General features: G+C 39.0%; 3 protein-coding genes and 1 long non-coding RNA gene across 4 annotated transcripts in view; 1 reads left to right on the top strand and 3 right to left on the bottom strand.

The window, feature by feature from the left end:
• Nucleotides 1-21852, bottom strand: part of LOC145498207 (uncharacterized) — a 233993-nt gene that overhangs the window by 127494 nt on the left and 84647 nt on the right. The window lies entirely within an intron of this gene.
• The window catches only part of LOC145498591 (uncharacterized), a 126061-nt gene that overhangs the window by 81862 nt on the left and 22347 nt on the right, over nucleotides 1-21852 (bottom strand). The gene's annotated exons all lie outside the window — the stretch shown is intronic.
• LOC145498586 (rho guanine nucleotide exchange factor 3-like) lies at nucleotides 2831-6035 on the top strand. The gene is made up of 4 exons (XM_081478491.1): nucleotides 2831-3672; nucleotides 5145-5241; nucleotides 5541-5557; nucleotides 5898-6035. Exons 1-4 carry the CDS (start codon nucleotides 3589-3591, stop codon nucleotides 6033-6035), a joined length of 336 nt encoding a protein of 111 aa, XP_081334617.1. The 5' UTR covers nucleotides 2831-3588.
• On the bottom strand, nucleotides 9878-16792 carry LOC145498168 (uncharacterized). The gene is made up of 2 exons (XM_081478056.1): nucleotides 15964-16792; nucleotides 9878-14773 (listed from the first exon to the last, which is right to left on the bottom strand). The coding sequence occupies exons 1-2, from the start codon at nucleotides 16790-16792 to the stop codon at nucleotides 10569-10571; spliced, it is 5034 nt and encodes a 1677-aa protein (XP_081334182.1). The 3' UTR covers nucleotides 9878-10568.

Below are 21852 nucleotides of genomic sequence, written 5' to 3'. Positions count from 1 at the left end.
CGCCCATCTCTTGTACAAAGCTCAAGATCCATTCAGCTCATGCAGACAGTCCAGGTTCCAAAACAAGTTCCTTATTTTCAACTTGTTTTTTGAGGGACCAAGTCGCAGCTTCACAGATCAAGAAACTCAGGAAGAGAATTTGCTGGGTGGAATCAACTCCTTTGCAGGTCAGTTCTTACACCCATCTCTTGTACAAAGCTCAAGATCCATTCAGCTCATGCAAACAGTCCAGGTTCCAAAACAAGTTTCTTATTTTCAACTTGTTTTTTGAGGGACCAAGTCGCAGCTTCACAGATCAAGAAACTCAGGAAGAGAATTTGCTGGGTGGAATCAACTCCTTTGCAGGTCAGTTCTTACACCCATCTCTTGTACAAAGCTCAAGATCCATTCAGCTCATGCAAACAGTCCAGGTTCCAAAACAAGTTTCTTATTTTCAACTTGTTTTTTGAGGGACCAAGTTGCAGCTTCACAGATCAAGAAACTCAGGAAGAGAATTTGCTGGTTGGAATCAACTCCTTTGCTGGTCAGTTCTTACACCTGTTTCTTGTACGAAGTTCAAGATCGCAGCTTCACAGATCAAGAAACTCAGGAGGAGAATTAATTTGTGGAACCAACAATGATTAGGACCAGTTCTTACATTGTTAACATATCTCTTGTTCAAAAGATCCATTTGGTGCATGCAAAAATTCCAAGTCCCTATACAAGTTTTTTATCTTGCCAGTGTGATTCTGATGTTAGACAAATCTTACTTGCCATATTGCACATCTAGATATGTTCCCAAAGATTTTCACTTTATGTAAGTTGCCATCTGAAGTCCAGGTCAATATTTTTATAATATAATGGCGACTTAAAGAATTTTCAGGGATTATTAAGAGTCTACCTGTAAGTCATAACACCACCCCACCTCTTACCACCTTCACAATTCTAGGGATACCTCAATCATACAATACAACATTTGCTATAAAGGCCAAACATTCTTCTCAAAATTAAACTAAGACATTTTGTTTGCTTGATATATCATGACGTTCAATTAAAGCACTCAAGTTTGGATTTAAAGAAATAAAGCTACCTGTTCCAGCAAGCTCTACCTACTTGGAACAGACATGCCCCTCGCTCGATATTTGGCTGATTTTGTTACAAAGTGACCAGTAAGGTTACTGAGACAGAGACACTTAAGAACTGCAAGCTAAATTTTGTTGTTGATTTGTTGTAATAGTTTTCATGGCTCAGTTGGGGAGTGTGGAATGTTGCGAGTTGTGTAACTGCTCCTCCAGTAGTTTTCCCAAGTTTAGTTCAGATGAAACACATAGTCAATCGCTAGAATTAAAAGGAGTTGCATTCTCGAGTTTTGGCTGGTTTATTAGCCCCAGAATATTCCAAAACTAAATGGAATATGCTGTGAATTAAGTTTTGTATTTGGCTGATAGTTGGTATCCGCTAACAATTATTGAAAGTTGATCTACATGTAAATTGAGAGCAGTTACTGCATCATGTTATTGTCAGATGTAACCCCGTGGCTAATCTATAAAAAATAAAAAATAAAAATAACAAATAAAACTAATAAAAATAATCTAAAAAAACTAATCAAAATAATACAAAACTCTATAAAAATAAAACTTAATACATTGTTCACAGTTTTGCTTCACGCATCCCTATACCACCAAGTTGACAATTCTGAAGAAAAACGTTATCTTAATTTTCACCTAGATCCCAGTGAGACTGTTGACTTGATTTGAAAAGAAATGGAAAAAGATTGATTCTTTGAAACAAAGATATTGATAACCTCTTACTGATAGCTGTAATGAGGTTGGCACACAGTTGTAATAATTAATAATTTTATAATAATTATATAACAATAACAATAATAATACTACTAATAATAACAATAATAGTAATAATAGTAATAATAGTAATAATAGTAATAATAGTAATAATAGTAATAATAGTAATAATAGTAATAATAGTAATAATAGTAATAATAATAATAATAATAATAATAATAATAGTAGCAACATAGCACTATTAACAACAAGTAGATCATTAAATAATCCTAATTACAACCAGAGGATCAATAACGTTGCGTCTCATATTAAAGTTTGTACGATGACACAAGTGCCAGTTTAATATTCAGATATTTATCAGAAGTACTAGTTACCTGTTAGAACTTCTGCAAGCTAAAAGTTCGAATAGCTGTGCGTTTGACAAGTTTTCGCCAATATTTTTCATCTAGTCAAAGAAGTGACCTAATTTAATGAGTCCATAGTATTGGCGTTAAGTTTATTACTAGCTAAATAAAACTAAAGTTTATTTGTACGCGTAAATAAATAATCAGAGAGCTCAGTTTCAGATCGGAGAGCTTACCTTAATTCAATGCAATCCTGCATTTCTTGCTGATTCTGCAAATACGTGAAGCTTGTGTTGGTTTTTCTTCTACATAGGGCAATTTCCAATTGTTTATACGACATAATGTCCTAAGACCTCAGGAAGAAAATTACACGTAAAAACGCAGTGACTGAAAACACGTGGGAAATTCTTTTGGCTACCGCCATTTTGAATTCTTCCGCCGTTTGGAGGGGTCTGGTGACGAATCTTCTCGGAACCGGGTTGTCGGAGTGGGGACTGGACTAGAGAGTAACACAGTCGATCGCCCCGTTTTCTTGACAGCTCTTATAAGCCTAATATGGGACATTATATTTATGCCAAGCCTTCCCAGCCTACCTATCGACCACTCTCAAACATGCTGTGGTACAGTCTGGTGAGAAACCGTCGAAATTATCAGCGCCTACTAGCTAAGGGACTGGTCATAATGTACAAGGTGGCGGGGGGGGGGGGGGGAGGGGTGGGGCACGAGCGCAAAGCACTTTCAGCACAATAGTCCCATGAAGACACTACACTACAGGCCTGGGTTGTTCGAAAGGTGGATAACGTTATCTACCGGATAAACCACTATCCAGCGAATAGCAAGGTTTGTTTTGTCAACACTTATCCACTGGATAGCGTTATCCAGCCTTCGAATAACTGGGGCCACGTCACTATTTTTTTTTTATCAGTGCAATAATACTGTAGAACCAGACACAAATAACCCTTTAATTAACAACGAATACCGATACATAACAAACGATTTTCCTAAACCGATATTATTCAAACAAAAAATGGTTTGATAAAGAATATCACTTAAAAAGGCCCGAATAAAAGAAACTGGTAAATCAACAGCACAATGATGCCTTAAATGCCATTCTCCGTGATCTTCAGATGTTAAACACTAATCCTATGAGAAAAAAACTTAGCTGAAGAAACGGAGAGGGAAAGGGTGGAAGACAAGGATGGTTTTGAACACGCCTGTAAAAATGTTGCCTTTAATAAACATCTTTACTGTTTTTATATTGTTTATTTCAGATGTGTCCTGATGTATTTAAGTCCAAAACGCTTTTATGTAAAGGAACACTGAGAAACAAACATGGAACGGTGAGAACTGAAGAAAGTAAAGATTTCTCAGTCTTGTTCTAACATTCCTGGGTATTTTGTATATCTACCTCCCTCTGTGTTAAACTAATTGTTGTAGTTCTCTCTTTGTTAAACAGAAACTCCATGTGTTCTTTTCCGAGACAATTTTCCTTCTTACTCGTCCAGCCACAAGACAAGGACAGGGCAAGTTATCAAGTCTTAACTGAGGTCAGTTAGATATCATTAGTTCACTGGCTGCATTAAAATACAAAGCGGATTTCAATGTCTAACGTAAAACCAAAACCAAAGTAATCACTCTGGCCAATCACAAAGAACACAGACAGTCTAATGAACCAATCAAAACTCAAAGTAAATACGTGTAGCTGACACAAAGCGCGGGAAAACGTGCGAGTCACGAATGGTTTTGTTTCTACTTCTGATTGGATGAAAAAGTGGCGCGAGTTTTTTTAGGCCAATCATGTAGCGTAGAAATCCAAAACCAATTACTTTTCGACACAAGTGAAAACCGTTTTATGTATATTACTAACTAGCGTGAGGTCCGTTTTCCCGGGAGAAATATTGGTCGAGTTCTTTTTGCTGCTCAATCCATAGACTTGCTACAGAAAGAACGCGACCAATTTTTCCAAAATACGGATCAAACAAGCCTGTACAATAAATAATTTATTACAATGGCTCTTGAAACGCTGCTGTAAATATTTACACGCCCGCAATTTATTCTCGGTAAACGTGTGTGCTAAAGTTAAACATTTATTTAAGTTTTTCTGGTCGCTTCTTAGAAGTTAAACTCAAATTGTCCGCAAAATATGAAGGAAAAACGATGTCTACTTACAGCAATTATTTTCTTTTTTGCATCGTTTTAAAAAAGCAATTCGCAAGCGAAACATCTTAACGGTCCATATTGCAAAAATCGGACCTCTCAGAGAACCAATCAGAATTGTCCTTTTCATTTTTGTTCACCTTATTTATTTTGGCTTCCCTTGAGGCCGAGCTTCTTCGCCGTTTTCGAACGCAGTACATGGAACAATCATCTTCGAAGCCGTTATTTATGTCTTCAAGGTCACTTTTGTTAGGATCGATGGTGCGTTGCCTGATTTCCTTCGTAACAGACGGTTTTAACTTTTTTATTCCGTCTAGCGACTCTAGCGTTTCGAGTTTTCACGTGCCTCCCAGGAAACGAAGAAATTGCATGCCTTGTGTTTTATCTAGATTTACTTTCGAGTTTGAAATTGATAAACGTGCTGTGAGAGAATCCTAGACTGCGAGCAGTCTCTCTTTTGCTCGAAAATCCGTGGGGAAGAACACAAAACAAGTAAGCGTGCGATCGTCACTGCGATCATCACTGCAAGCGTGACTGCAAGCGTGACATGCCGCGAGCAACAAGTGGTGTAGTCACACGAGCCACAAGTAGCGCGGGCGTTGGAAGACGCGACGCACTACTTGCGGGTCGCCCCTTTCCATATCGCTCGCGGGTTTTTGAGTGAAAGAGAGACTGCTCCCAATCTAAGAGAATCCAATAAGTATTTCGCCCCCTTTCCTTTCCTCCTAGACCTCCATGCGCAATTCAGGAGAAACACGCGCAAACCGCGAAAATTTCGTGCGCGTTTTGAGGAAACACAGTTTGCTGATCACTTGTTCATTTCGCTAACTTATTTGTTAACATGATCCTTTGTCATCAACAGCCAATCCCAGTCGAGAGTTTGTTGGTTGAGGATCTGTCTGACGGTGACGTCAGAATGGGCGGTTCATTCAAGACCGCGATATCAAGACTCGGTACAGGTGAAGAGAATACTCTTTGCTCAATTGTAATGTCACGTAACTGGGAAAAGCCGATTTTCAAGGATGGTCCCTTCCCAGTTTATCGTTGCATTACAGGCATGCCATTGTGTCGTGCATTTGTTAAAGGAGCTAGGTCACGCTTTTCGCATCTGCGATATCAATTTATGTCACGACACCAATCAGGGAATGTTGTCTTGTTGTATTTCTCTTATCTGAACTAACGTCAAAAGAAACATAACACAATCCAACTTATCAAGTTGAAAGTGAATAATTTGTTACCGATCCTTTTGTCCCAACAGCTAAGCACGTTTTCAGAGTAGGCTTTGGTAGATTGTGCTCGAAAAAAAAGCTTATTATGCTTTTAGCAGTGCTCATATTTTTTAGAAATTATGCCAAAATTATGCTACTTTCTGAAAATTATGCTCTCTGTCACCGAAGTTATGCTACTTGGATTTTAAGGAAAATAAAGATCGCCAGTAGCTTAACTCTATCAATTTTGACTTTAATGAACATTCAGACAGTCCACCTTCCAGTCTTACAGTCTTCAGCATGGCAAATACGCATGTGCGCACCTCGAAAAGCCAAATGATATCCAAATCAACCATTTCTGGGTTCTGAATCCGGGTCAGAAAGTTACTTGTATATACTTGTTTTAGACGCCATCCAGGCAAAGCCCTCAGTTTAGTATAAAGACAACTATGCATGTTGTTAATCTCTCTGTTATCGGTTATTGTACTGAAGCATTACACAAGCCTGTAAATAGTCCACGAGAGCATGCTCTTGTGAATCATTGAATCAGTGGATGTACTCGAGGACGACGCCATCTTTGATCTAAGGCCTGAGGGGCCGAGCCGCCGAGCCATAAGCGTGGTGGCCTGAGGAGAGTCTCAGCCTCTCAGATATGTACGGGGTGACCTAGCTAGAGTCTTCCAGACCTCGATATTTTCCAATAACAATACAGAAGTAAAGTACAAACTGAATTATTCTAGAACTATGATGGGTTTTTTTTTGTTTTCAAGGCATAAAAGCTCGGATTATGCTAGCAGTGCTAAACTGAAATAAAAGCTTTAAATTATGCTCGTTTTTCTAAATTATGCTAAAAATTATGCTAGCACAATCTACCAAAGCCTATTTCAGAGTATCAAGTACAGAAGCAGAATATGGCCAATCTCACACACTACAAGCCTCCACTGAGCAGGACAAAAAAAACAGTGGCTAAATGCAATACGCAGCGTTATCCTCCAACCCGAAAATTATAAGACCTACCTATAATGTCACGCACGCTTCCCAACGTCACGCAACGCCTTGTGTCCGGAAAGGAACGTTGAGACAAACCTAAACGCACAGCAGAGAGTCGACTTTGTCCTGAAGAAACTGCGTGGGGAGTGTACGACGTCACGAAGTGTCCTCGTCGAAACTTGTTGCAATTGGTTGGGACTGACACAGACTTTTAGTATACCAAATGAACTTTGTCCGACCCTCCACCCCCCGGGGATCATGGATAAAAGTCAAAGATGAACTTTGAAGCTCCAGAAGCGATCAGTTCCCAAATCCAGCCAGGCACAGTTTATGGGAATGGAGAGATTGGTCTTCTCGGTAAAAAAAATTTTTTGACAATAACCAAGTTATGCCAAGGCAAGAACTCATAGCGTCGCAATATTTTGAAACTCAATCATCAAATTCGTTGCTTCAGTTCTTTTACAAGGAAAACATGGCGGAATACCATTCTTTAGGAGTGCTTATTATCGAGTGGGTGCCAAGGCTGAATAAGGTTTGTGAAAGCAGCCGGATTCTTCCAGTTGCAGCGTAAAATAGATAAAACAGAACCACATACAAAAACAAAGACAATAAAAGTACAAGGCTGTTTTCTCAATTCGAATACTTTTTTAACGTTTTTGCACACGCAGTGACAGACCTCGCAAGCAAAATCTCCATTCCAATTTATAGCGAGCTGTACGTTACAATTGTAAATGTTTGTTGTAATATATACTTTAAAAACAGTGATTTTCTAATGACTGTTATAAAGCTTTTTAAATTCAAAATTATTAGAACGGATCGCTGCGCCTGCAAATATTGAACCAGCCAATCAGAACTCGGCAATCGCCGAAAAGCGCGGGAAAGTCAGGAGCAGTCGGTGACAAGAGCGGGAAAAGTCACGTAAACTCATTCACTGAGTTTTCAGCGCACCTGATTAACTTTGAGAATACAGTCTCTGCTCTGATTGGTTAGGGGCGGATGCACAAAATTCCACCGAGTGTTTTTAATCAATTACAGTCAAATGAAAATCTGTCCAGGAGACAAATTTAATACATAATAATGCTTTGAGACTGATGTGCAGTCGTCTTGAGCAATACTAGTGGAAATATTCTTAGAAGAGAAATATTTTATAGTTAACAAGGAATAATATATTGTATTTATGATGCAGTAAATAAAATGATGGCAATTTTCTGTAAATTAGTAATTGGAGTGTTAACTAGTATCTACATTACTTAATTTCTGTGTACAATGCTTTTTCTAAAGGCTGGTTTTCACTAGCACATTAGACTGCTGGCATTTTGTTTTTCTCTTGAAATTCAGCAGGGATTAAGAGGCGACACGCTTTAGCCTCAAAGGGATTAGGACGAGACTGATAAACACTCGTCTAAGAGACCTTAAGGGCGAGTCGACACTTCGCCGGAGGAATTTAAAAACACGGTATCGGTTAGGCCTACTGTCCACACTAATCTGTCCCGCTCTTCAAACCGGGGAAAATTTGAAAACGCCAGCTTTTCGTACTAGTGTGGACATAAAACATCTTAGAAACAGAGCTTTTCAAAAACGATGGCGTCACGGTAATGGCGTGATTTCTCTGCCCGAGTTTTCCTCAAATACAAAAACAAAATGACCGGTGATTAATGCATTTTCAAATTTCTCCGGCGTAGTGTGGACGAGAAGCATTCGATGCGTTTTCAGAGTGAAAATACCGGTTTCCAATTTCTCCGGGTTTGGTGTGGACGAGGCGTAAGAGAATAAACTGGCTGCCAGCAGCTTACTAGCACATACGCAAAGGCAGTAAGATGTTGATAATTACAGTGTTGTCACAGGTCAGGAAATGGTTAGGGGAGAAAGTACAGGTCAGGGAAAAGTCAGGGAATTTTCATCTTCAGTCAGAGAAAATTAACATTTTGAAACAGAAATAAATTTAACTTAACACGGTTAATTTTCTACCATTAAAGTCAGGGAAATGTGGCAGCAATGTAATTACAGCCTTTTGTTAGGAAAATTTCCCAACAAATGGCAGTTAACAGCATCCTACTTCATCTGCACATGTTCTTTCTGGTTACGCGCTACTGAAAACTAGCCACTATACAGAACAGTGCAAAAGGCCCTTAATTAACACTGAGGTTAAAGATGCATTGTTAATGAAATGTTATTTCTTTTTCGACAAGACCTTTAGATTTGATACCTTTGTAGGTTAAAATCAATATCCTTTAATCATTTTGAAAGCACAATACTTGAATTAACACGATGCCTTAACTTACATGAAATGCTTATGCTTCTTTTGATGTTTTTAGCTATAAATTCTTCTTCAATTTTCCAGTTTAAGTGCGAATGAATTAGTATGTCTGCGGCGTTTTACATCGATTACAAGCCCTGAGAAAAGCCGTAATTGAACACGTGTAAAATTACGATAATTTTAGTTGATCATATCGATGAAGTAATGTTAACGTTTGATATCATGTTTAACCCTTTAAACTGCACTTAAATTTGTTGGTGTTTGATTGAAACGCCTTCGTCGGTAAGTCTTTGTAAATCTGGTAAGCCTCAGGAAATGCTCGGAAACGTTCGTGTGGCTTTCACGTAACTTTTGGGGACTCTGGAAAACTTCGGAAAGTGGTCGGAAAACTTCGGAAAATCGTCAAAAACGTCGTTATCATAACACAAGGTTGCTTGTAAATATGGAATTTCCATTTTCGAGTTCAACTTTATATCTCACTTGTTAGCTGCGCTCGCTAGTGAGATATCGCGTGGAACACTGGAAGATAAATTCCATATCTACGCTCGCCCACGTCCCTATTTATCAAACACTAATAAATCCTAAATCATAATCAGCAACAAGTATTGGCATGACCGGTTTCCATAGAAACAATTCGACCTGAAAAAAAATGTTCAATTTTCCTTCAGTTTCAACCAAAAGCGAGATTTTTTTGTTTTTCGTGTTCCTATTATATTTCTTCTGAAGTATTGGCATGACCGGTTTCCATAGAAACAATTCGACCTGAAAAAAAATGTTCAATTTTCCTTCAGTTTCAACCAAAAGCGAGATTTTTTTGTTTTTCGTGTTCCTATTATATTTCTTCTGAAGTATTGGCATGACCGGTTTCCATAGAAACAATTCGACCTGAAAAAAAATGTTCAATTTTCCTTCAGTTTCAACCAAAAGCGAGATTTTTTTGTTTTTCGTGTTCCTATTATATTTCTTCTGAAGACTAAGAAATGACCGCTTTGAATAAGGTCTGGGTATAATTTTTTCATAATAAACCGACTATTCTGGCTTCTAAAAATTCTCGCCAATTTCCTCTTATTAATCATTACTTTGTCTTTGTTGACTTGAAAATATGAGGGAGTGTTTATCATCAGAAGAAATTTACCGTTATCTAACTAATCAGGCTTATATTTGCAGAGGACTTTCTGTTTATGAGAAGTTTCTACCTAACCCTAGAATACACAAGGTGAACATCTAACGTTAACGACTCAAAACAAGATAGCGAACTGGAATAACAATAACAAATTCTGCAGTCGTCGAGTGGGCTTTACAAACTTTGGGACAAACTGCTATGACGTATATAATACAAAAGAACCCTAAATGGGAATTTAGGACCTAAGACTGAATCTAAATACAAGCCTATAGGCTTCGGATCGAATAGCCTAATATGTAACTGATTTTTCCGTTTGAGGTTTCAAGGGCATATTTTCGAGTCTCAGAAGTAGGCAAAATGTTATTTGCTGTAACTATCCGCAATACCTGGCGATGACCGATACATTTAATATGCAGGATTCCTTGTGTTAACGTAAACAGGCGCATTTTGATCAAGTGACCACCATCTTCAATTAAAACTCGGAAGAGGCTTGGATAGAGACAAAAAAGTGACCTGGTAGTTAAGGTTAAGCCACAAGAGGAGTAAGGAGGAGGGGGTAAAGAACGAAAATTTTTCCCTTCTCCCTCACCGCCTACTATTCCTGGCGGCTAATCTACTCGATAGCAAGTCACTACCGATACCTCACGAGTACACCGTGCACACAGAAAACAGCTGTTCTGTAGGCTAGAAATAACCCGGGTTACATCTTTAATCAGGGATGCTTGACAAAAATAGTAAAACCTCGATGAGCCACACTGATCTGTAGCTGTCAGCGGTCTTTGGGTGATCTTCACCAAACAATTTAATTCTGATATCAAGAGCACGCTTGGCTGACTCAAGAGCGGCGGTATAATCACTCAGGGAATGCTGTGTAACTCCTAGTAAATGGTAGCTGTCAGCGGTGTTGGGATGTTCTTCACCAAACAATTTAATTCTGATATCAAGAGCACGCTTCTTTGACTCAAGGGCGGCGGTGTAATCACTCAGGGAATGCTGTGTAACTCCTACTGCATGGTAGCTCTCAGCGGTGTTGGGATTTTCTTCACCAAACAATTTCATTCTGATATCAAGAGCACGCTTGTTTGACTCAAGGGCGGCGGTGTAATCACTCAGGGAATGCTGTGTCATTCCTATTTGATGGAAGCTGTCAGCGGTGTTGGGATGTTCTTCAACAAACAACTTCATTCTGATATCAAGAGCTCGCTTCTTGGACTGAAGAGCAGCGGTATAATCACTCAGGCAATGCTGTGTAACTCCTAGTGAATGGTAGCTGTCAGCGGTGTTGGGATGTTCTTCACCAAACAATTTAATTCTGATATCAAGGGCACGCTTGTTTGACTCAAGGGCGGTGCTGTAATCACTCAGGCAATGCTGTGTACCTCCTACTGATTGGTAGCTGTCAGCGGTGTTGGGATGTTCTTCACCAAACAATTTAATTGTGATATCAAGAGCTCGCTTCTTGGACTGAAGAGCAGCGGTATAATCACTCAGGCAATGCTGTGTAAGTCCTAGTAACCGGCAGCTGACAGCGGTGTTGGGATGTTCTTCACCAAACAATTTAATTGTGATATCAAGAGCACGCTTGTTTGACTCAAGGGCGGCGGTGTAATCACTCAGGCAATGCTGTGTAACTCCTAGTGAATGGTAGCTGTCAGCGGTGTTGGGATGTTCTTCACCAAACAATTTAATTGTGATATCAAGGGCACGCTTGTTTGACTCAAGGGCGGCGGTGTAATCACTCAGGGAATGCTGTGTAACTCCTAGTAAATGGTAGCTGTCAGCGGTGTTGGGATGTTCTTCACCAAACAATTTAATTCTGATATCAAGAGCACGCTTGTTTGACTCAAGGGCGGCGGTGTAATCAGTCAGGCAATGCTGTGTAACTCCTAGTGAATGGTAGCTGTCAGCGGTGTTGGGATGTTCTTCACCAAACAATTTAATTGTGATGTCAAGGGCACGCTTGTTTGACTCAAGGGCGGCGGTGTAATCACTCAGGCAATGCTGTGTAACTCCTAGTGAATGGTAGCTGTCAGCGGTGTTGGGATGTTCTTCACCAAACAATTTAATTCTGATATCAAGAGCACGCTTGTTTGACTCAAGGGCGGCGGTGTAATCACTCAGGGAATGCTGTGTAACTCCTAGTGAATGGTAGCTGTCAGCGGTCTTGGGATGTTCTTCACCAAACAATTTAATTCTGATATCAAGAGCACGCTTGTTTGACTCAAGGGCGGCGGTGTAATCACTCAGGCAATGCTGTGTAACTCCTAGCGAATGGTAGCTGACAGCGGTGTTGGGATGTTCTTCACCAAACAATTTAATTCTGATATCAAGGGCACGCTTGTTTGACTCAAGGGCGGCGGTGTAATCACTCAGGGAATGCTGTGTAACTCCTAGTTCATGGTAGCTGTCAGCGGTGTTGGGATGTTCTTCACCAAACAATTTAATTGTGATATCAAGGGCACGCTTCTTTGACTTAAGGGCGGCGGCGTAATCACTCAGGCAATGCTGTGTAACTCCTAGTGAATGGTAGCTGTCAGCGGTGTTGGGATGTTCTTCACCAAACAATTTAATTCTGATATCAAGAGCACGCTTGTTTGACTCAAGGGCGGCGGTGTAATCACTCAGGGAATGCTGTGTAACTCCTAGTGAATGGTAGCTGTCAGCGGTGTTGGGATGTTCTTCACCAAACAATTTAATTCCCAGATGAAGTGCACGTGTGGACGATGTGAGAGCTTCTTTGTAGTTGCCTCTCCGGTATTGATTGTTGCCTAGGTCGAAATAGTTCTTGGCTAGCGCCTTTTCGTGCAGTTCTTGACTTTCACCGTTCTTGTCTTTCTTTTTAACGCTTTGTTGCAGTGCGTGTTGGTGAAAGTTTATCTTTTCCTCTGTAAGCGTTAAAGCGTCTTTGTCTCTTCCAAGTGACTCTAACACACCAACGACACTGCGATGAAATTTGAACCAACCAGTTTTAGTTGTGTTGAGTGCTGATTCACACTCGTTTAGTATAGTAAGCAAGAAGTTGCCAAACATTTGATTGGTGTCTGAGGTTGAGAAGTTTTTTACTGCTTTGCTTACAAGAAGGATAACTTTAACTTTAAGAGGCTGGTTTACCGAAGAATTCGCTTTGTTTGTCGGAATGATGCAGTGTTCACCAACTTTCTTTATTGCTGGCCCTGGCACAGGTATCACCAGTAAACAAGTGTCCCTGGCATCTCTGCATTTCTTTAATGCTTTTAGATAAAAGTTGGATGAGCTCACCGAATCATTTTTGATTTGGTAATAGATTGCAAAAATTTGAAAAATAATAAGCCTTAAAATGGTATGTTCCTGACTTGTGTTCATGGAAGAAAGCGCTTCTTCTAAAACTTTCACTCCATCCTCTGTCCTTCCGATAACAAGCTGATGGAGTCCATAGTAGCACAAGTCTTTTCCTTTCTCTCCATCACAATGGGAGAAAGTTGGCGCTTGAACAGCTTTGGACTCGGAAAGCAACTTCTCTGTGTTTCCACTTGCGCCCGAGGTCACCTGACCAAATGCCTTGGAAGTAAGTAGGCGCTGGTAGGAAACATTTTTCCCAGTCTGCTTAGCCGCCATTATTGTTGAATCGAAAATTTTGTAAAACGTTGATCCCTCACTCCAAAAGAGAGTGTCAAGAAACAACTCTGCTTTAGCCAAAACATCGAAAACTCTGTCGGCTGTCTTTGAATCTAAACAACCATCAATAAGACTTTGCAAAATGTTTTCTTCGTCTTCAGAGAATTTAAGGAATGCAGACATGGAACGGCCAGAAAGGAAATTCTCATTTAGTTCCTCAAACCGGGCGATGTAAAATGCACGGAAGCGAGATTTTGAGGTGAGAACTGTCTCTTTCATGCCAGCTTCTCCCTTTTCTCTTGCAAACGACTGAATTAGTTTATGCATAGAGAATTTGCTAAACTCTGAAGAACAATCGATGAGAGATTTTCTCTGAAGTCTTTGCAACACCTTCTCTGCTTCGGTTGTTCTGGTTATCCCCAAAACAGCTTCGGAGATCTTTAAATCAAAATGCGCAGGAAGAATACACAAAGATACAAGTGCCTCTTGGTCTTGTGTAGAGAGTCTCTGGAAAGACGACTCAAAAAGAGATCTCAGTCTCGAATTGCTTGGATAATCTGGGTTGTCCAACATTTCTACAATGTTTTCTGTACGTTCCATGGATTCAAGATACTGACCTGACGGAGTAAAATCGTCAGAAATGGAGGAACACAGTAATTTTATGGCTAAGGGAACCCGCCCACAGATTTGCGAAACCTTTGTCAAATCGGAAGAGTTCGCTCTTGGGAGCAATTCTCGAGCTAGGGTTTGACATGACAACTTGTCTAGCTCTCTTATTCTGACAGACTTGTATCCCTGAAAATGTAAATTAAAATAGGGCAACGGCTCTCTTGTGGTTAAAATAAAGTTGACTTTGTCACTGCGATTGAGGATTTCTCCAATGAGGTTGAAAACCTCCTCCTTTACGTTTGGCACACCACATTCAAACAGGTCATCTGCATTATCCAGGATTATAACACAGCGATCCGACAGTCTGTCAAAAATTAAGCAAAGTTTATCGTCAGCTGATAAATCCTGCAACTTATCAGTTTCAAGTGTCCCAGCCTTTCGGAACAGACTAAGAAATTTGGACGTTAAATCGCTTTTCGACTTGAGCCCACGTAATGAGAGAAAGTAGACGGGCAGCTCACGTGCTTGAAGATGATGACCCACGGCGATGGCAACGGACGTTTTTCCGAACCCTGGCGAACCCCAGACGGAGACGAGTCGGGTAGATTGGGAGGTCATATGACCAACAATTTCGTCACATTCTTCGTCACGGCCAATGAAGTAGGGAACTTTTGGAGGAAGATTTGATCTCGGTAGAAATGTTTTAAGTCCTGTAAATTAATTAACCAACAAATAATAATTAAATGAACGAAGGAACGAACGGGCAGATGGATGGATGGATGGATGGATGGATGGATGGATGGATGAATATGTGCACTGGAGGATAGTAAAACATTGCTATTCAAGAGATAGAATATACCAAAACAAATATTATATAACATGCTTTTTCTTTAGGCCAAACTTTTTCGGAGGCTAGTTATTGCTATTGCGGGATTAGAAAAACCATTTTTTGTTTATTCTTTTTGTTTAAAGTCGATTTTTTTTTCCACCAATTTTTATGAAGGAGGCAGCAAATGTCTTGCTCAAGTCAATGTTGATATTTTCTGAAACAATTCAAAGTTTTCGTTAATCCTAGACTAACTTAGCCCTTTTCAAACAGTGGGGAGGGGGAACTTTTGAGGGCATCACCAGCTTTGGCCGCTCGTAACTTTAAAAGCATTGAAGTAACGAACTCCTAAAATTTATTTGGGGACAAATTGGTATGACTTATCATCGCTCAAGGATCTTGTTTTTTGAATTGTCCTGTTTTAAATGATAATAACTTGAAACATTTCTTGCACTAGGGTTTTTCTAGATTTTGACTACATGCGTTTGAGCTAGTTTTAGTGGTTTTCTAAAGCTTTTAAAATAAACATCAGAAATCCAACATGGCGTCTGTTCAGAGATACTGACGCATTTCTTTGTCGTATGACCTCATAGTTCTATGTTGTGGACTTCAAAGGAAAAAGCTTGAACGAGCAATAAATCTTAAGGTTTCAGTGTGATACCTCTAATGTTATAGAGTGCAGGCTCAACCGCCTCCTCCCCGACCCCAGGATCCGTGAGACCACAAAACTCCGTCTGAATATTGTTAGTCCTCTATTAATTGACCGGCCCATTTCGTTTCACAGGTTTGATAATGCGAGCAATGTACAATTGATAAGTCACTCTCATGTTGAGATTTCTTTTCCTCTGACCATAAAGACGGCTGAAACAACATAATCTTAGTTTCACTACTAGATTACGAAAAATTCTTTTTTTAAACATAGGTAGTCGATGGTTACTCACCGAAACGGGAAAAAGTGTAGCGTCCTATTTTAGCGTGCCTCTACTTACAAGTCTTCTTCTATGGTAGGCACCTATCGAAGTTTATCAAAGGATTATAACTTGAAATAAAAACTCTGGAGTGCTGCTTATTTACCTGGTCGCTCAGTCTTGAGAAGCTCTTTAATCTCGGCAATTCTCTCACTCGCCATTTCTTGGTTAGCAGTTACCTTCTCAATGGTCTTTCTCAGCTCTATGGAGTCTTCTTGTCGTTCCCGTCTCGACTGAGCAAAATCTGACCTCATACCCATTAGTTCATCCTCCACATTTTCCTTGAGAAATGTGATTTCTGTTAGCAACTCCTTTGTGATGTCGTCTTTTAACTTGCAAACTTTTTCGGTGGGAAAGTCCGACTCGGTCAAACTTCCAACGGCATCAATAGGGTCAGTCGTGACTCCTAGAGCTTTGATGGCGTCTTTGGTGTGTTGAATGTATTGACCAAATGTCTTTTTGTCTATCTCGGAGCTGAATGAGTGACAAAATTCATTTCTAAGGAGTCGCAGCTGATCAATCGCCATTGCAAAGGTTTCAGCATTACTTCCGCCCGGGCTGACCACGGAAGAATGAAAGGTTCCATGAGGCGGTTTACGGTGCTTCAGGTACAAATCACTGAGTGTCCTGTGATGACCTGTTGTGTCTGGTAGAGCGAAGGACTTCGCATAGATTGTGGCCTGGAACAAGGCGGTACAATCCCATTCCTCATAGGAGAGGTGTGTGGGTACTTTGGTCTTACCACCCTCGGTAGCATGGAACATGTTTCGCACAGCGATGGAGTCATTCCACGGCTGGTAACCAGGGAGATGTGCAAAGGTATTGTCCCACATGTGTTTAAAGGTCTGGCGTAGCACCTTGGGGAACTCATTCAGGACAACAAAAGCAAACTTGAAATAGTTTAACTGTTCGTTCGTAAACGGCTGTAGAGCCATACTGATAGTGATGAATTAATCCCAGTGAAAAGTGTCTATATCGCCAGGAAGACAATACTGCCCCTGTTGAAAGAACAACAGTGAAGGTAAATCAAGGAGTGATTAGGGCAAAATCGTTCAAAATACAATTTGCAAATAGTCAGGAATGTTGAATCTTCATGTTCCGAAAAAAAAAATTTTGAGAAAAATTTATATCTGAGGGTATAAGACCCCCTTAAGCTATAAAAAGTCCAAGTGGGGTAAAACGCCTTTTGAATTCATGGATGGATGGGTGTTTTTTAGTCCTGAAAAGTCACAAAGAATGACCACTATAGCTTGAATGCTGTTTTTATAGGAAAAAATTCAAATCAGCATGGGCTCCCACGCTAAATTGGCCTTGGTGGCGATTGAAAAATCAAAAAATTAAGACGATATCCGATAGGAAATCGAGTAATTTCCATTTTTAATGGCCAAAACCTAGTACCATAATACCTTAAAGTATGTTACAGTCCTTTTTGCATTTTCTAAAAGCTAAAGATATAAACAGTTGTCTGAGACAACACCAAATACAATTTCCGATGTGAACTCGAGAAAATAAATTTCAAAAGTTCAGAGAAATTGTGCAAACACAGGTAAAATTTCTTCATCAGTTTCATTTCAATAGCAGATTCGACAGTAAATTCATATGAACTTTAAAATTTGTTTTCGACATTTGGTGTTGATTAATTAGTAGAAATGATTTCTTTTGAGAGAATGGCACAGAAGTTTGCGATAGAATGTAAATAATCTCAGTACAAAGTTTTTGTCCGCTTGTCACTCGAACTTGTGGTGGATTCTTTCTTAAGCTTATAAAAAATCAAACTTGGGTAAAACGCTTTTTGAAACCATGGATGAATGGTTTTTTAGGAAAAATCACAAAGTGTGACCGCAATAGCTGGAATGTTGTTTTCATAAGAAATGATTCAAATCAGTGTGAGGCCCCAGCTAAATACATGTAGGAATACAAAAGTTCTTAGTTGTATACAAATTTTTAAACTGATTGTTTTTCAGTCCTGGCGAGATTTTTCTTGTTCTTGATGCACTTTTCCCAGCAAAATAGACAAAGCTCTCAGATGACCTGCATCTCTTTAAAACTTCTATTTTGACTCGTTCTTGTTAATCTACACCTCTTGTTTTTAGGGCTAGGGGAACTGTTTGTGTTGTATACCTATTGTTTTGTTTGGCGAATCATGAAGACCCTTCTAAACGTTGCGTGGTCGCCCAAACCTCTGTATTTTACCATGCAACATAATTACAATACAGTACCCTTAATTAATGGCGTTTCGAAATACCAGCAACAGTCATAACTTTATGCATAACAAAGACATCTAAAATTGTTGGTTTTGTATCGAATTAATTGCAGATCACTTAAAATAAAAAGTATCAAAAAGAGCTTAGAGCTCTTAACATTATCGCAGAAGATAATAGTCGATTTTAATGCAGCAGATTGTCTTTGCTCAGTTTCGCAACACGGTCTTGCGGGCGTTTTCATCCATGAATGCTTATGGTATTTAATAATTAGAACATGTATGAATTTGTGATTTCTATCGCATGATAGCTCACAAGGGCGCAGCCCAAGTCAACTATCACGCATAGAAATCGAGAGCAAATAATCTCATTGTTTTAGTATAAATCTACCACTTGTTTAAAACTTATATAAATGCTTTCACAGACACTTCTTAAAACGCAAAGATGCGGCCGTAATTTTGTTAACAATCTCACACTGCTAGACTCCTCACTATGTCTAACACATATTAGTAGAATTCTACTAGTATAATGACGCAAATGCCGTAATCTGATTCGCTGAGCCATTGATCACTATCAGCCATTAGTGTGCAGTGGCTCGAAGTCGTCTAGGAAATGGCGACATTTTTTTCGTTTTTCCAAGGTTTTGGAGGAAAATTTTGATGCAAATGGATAATTAAATTTCTGAGAAGTCAAAATGAAGGACGTTTTTCGGTGTCTTGACATTTAAAAATGTTGAAATTGTTAAAAAAACTGCTGCGCGCGCGCACACAACTTCAATTTTTAATGACAATTCAACCCGAGCGACCCTTTTCGAGCGCAAAGTTTAATAATACGTCATGAAATAATTGGAAACCGTTATTTGAAGTAAATTTCAGTAAGAATTCTACTAAAACAATTAGATTATTCGCTCTCGATTTCTATAAGGTGATAGTTGATGAGGCCGAAGGCCTCATCAACTATCACCTCATAGAAATCGAGAGCGAATAATCTAATTGTTAAATAGATAAAAAGTTGGGTAGCCAATAAGAGAACGGCATTTGTGATAGAACGCAAGTAGATTTAAACCAGAAACTTTGAGTTCTTATTTCGATTGTATTTTAAAAGCTAGAAATAAAGCAAGCGAGTTCTAATATTCTGCTGTTATCAAGCGGAGCAAAATCGAATGATTCTGCGATTAAGTTTGAATAAAATTACTCTGGTATTAAATCGAACTTTTCATATTGTCTGATCAGATAGAACCGGTGGAAGAGAAAAAGCTTATATTCCAATAGGCTTTAGCCACAGAATTGAGCGAGCGAAAAACTATATGTAGTCTCTGGTTTCGCCTCGAATAACTTGTAAACAACAAGTTGCAACTCTTTCACTTACCTTCAGTATTCTGGATATTTCGGTGATCGATATTCCTTGCAGAAACAAGAACTCTGTGCACGATTTTGGTTCGATTTTTAATGAACAAAACCTTTTACCATAGTAACTTTAAGTATGTTACAGTCCTTTTTGCATTTTCTAAAAGCTAAACATATAAACAGTTGTCTGAGACAACACAAATACAATTTCCCATGTGAACTCGACAAAATAAATTTCAAAGTTCAGAGAAATTGTGCAAACACAGGTAAAATTTCATCATCAGTTTCATTTCAACAGTAGTTTCGACAGTACTTTCATATGAATTTTAAAATTTGTTTTCGACATTTGGTGTTGTTTTAGTGGAAATGATTTCTTTTGAGAAGATAGCACAGTTTGCAATACAATGTAAATAATCTCGGTACAAAGTTTTTGTCCTCTTGTTACTCGAACTTGTGGTGGATTCCTTCTTAAGCTTACGAAAATTTCAAACTCAGGTAAAGCGCTCTTTGAAATCATGGATGGATGGTTTTTTTTTTTTTTTTTTAGGAAAAATCACAAAGTGTGACTACAATAATTTCAATGCTGTTTTCATAAGGAAAAGATTCAAATCAGTGTGAGGTCCCAGGCTAAATATATGTAGGAATACGTACAAAAGTTCTTAGTTGTATACAAATTTCTAAACTGATTGTTGTTCAGTCCTGGCAAGATTTTTCTTGTTCTTGATGGACTTTTCCCAGCAAAATAGACAAAGCTCTGTCTTTTACCATGCCATGACACAATTACAATGTAGTACCCTTAATTAATAGCGTTTCGAAATACCAGCAACTGTCATAACTTTATGCATAACAAAGACATCTAAAATCGTCGGTTTCAGTATCTTTAATTTCAGTGAGCGTTAATAGCAGATGATTCAAAATAAAAAGCATCAAAGAGAGCCTGGACTTCTTAACATCATTGCAGAAGATAATGGTCAATTTTAATGCAGAAGATTGTCTAAGCTCAGTTTCGTAACACGGTCTTGCGAGCGTTTTCATCCATGAATGCTTATGGTATTTAACAATTAGAACATATAAGAATTCGTGGTTTCTATCGTGTGATAGCTCACAAGGGCGCAGCCCAAGTCAACTATCACGCATAGAAATCCAGAGCAAATAATTTCATTGTTTTAGTATAAATTTGCTACTTGTTTAAAACTTAGCTAAATTCTTTTCACAGACACTTCGAAAACGCAAAGATGCGGCCACAATTTTGTTAACAATCTCACACTGCTAGGCTACTCACTATCTAACAGATAATAGATAATGAGTTGGGAAGCCAATAAGAGAACGGAATTTGTGATAGAACGCAAGTAGATTTAAACCAGAAACTGTTAGTTCTTATTTCGATTGTATTGCAAAAGCTAGAAATAAAGCGAGCGAGTTCTATTGTTCTGCTGTTATCAAGCGGAGCAAAATCGAATGATTCTGCGATTAAGTTCGCATAAAATTGCTCCGGTATTAAATCGAACTTATCATGTTGTCTGATCAGACAGAACCCTTGGAAGAGAAAAAGCTTATATTCCAATAGGCTTTAGCCACAGAATTGAGCGAGCGAAAAACTATATGTAGTCTGTGGTTCCGCTTCGAATACCTTGTAAACAGCAAGTTAGAACTTTTTCGCTTACCTTTAGTATTCTGGATATTTCGAGGATATTCCTTGAGGAAACGAAATCCGTGCACAGGTTTGGTAAAGTGAAACAATTTTTGTTGAATTATTCCTACTGAATAATCTTTCTCGTCAGTTTCTTTCTGGGAATTTAATCCCGTGACATGACAAACGCCTAACACATCCGAGAATATAATTAACGAGCGGTTCCGAACGGAAATTGCGCAGTCATCAAACTTCACATAATGGCAGCAATAAGGCTAATATCTATAATGCTGTATAATAATAAATAGGTGAACGACATAAAGATCGTGTTCATGAAAAATGATGACTGAGATATAAACATTCTCCAAAAGCATCTTTGTGCTATCCAAATAATTGTTGGTGTCCATCTGCTGAGAACGCAAAAGCCAGCTGAAAGGTTTATATAAATAACACAATTCCTCCAGAAGAGAATGCTAATTTTAACCCTTTAACTGGCAATTGTACGTTTTCGTACCCTGAGAGATCATGAACTTTGTACCACGTGTGACATCATCAATTTAAAGGTCAATAAGCACTTAATGACTGGCCCCAAGGGAACAGTGAGTTTTGTTTCCCCGACACCCTCAATGTTCCCCGAGGCGAAGCCGAAGGGAACATTGAGGTCGAGGGAAAACAAAACTCACTGTTTCCCGTTGGACCAGTCATTAAGTGATTTATAATGATACGAAACAAAGTTATTCTTACTATTCCTGGCTGGAAAAACAGTGCGGTAAAAACATGCTGGGAAAACCAGCTTTTCATGAATGGTGCTGTCTGGG

The sequence above is a fragment of the Orbicella franksi genome, chromosome 9, assembly GCF_964199315.1.
Source record: "Orbicella franksi chromosome 9, jaOrbFran1.1, whole genome shotgun sequence".
NCBI lineage: Eukaryota > Metazoa > Cnidaria > Anthozoa > Scleractinia > Merulinidae > Orbicella > Orbicella franksi.
Note: the sequence above shows the minus strand (reverse complement) of the source record. Positions and strands in the feature narration are given on the sequence as shown.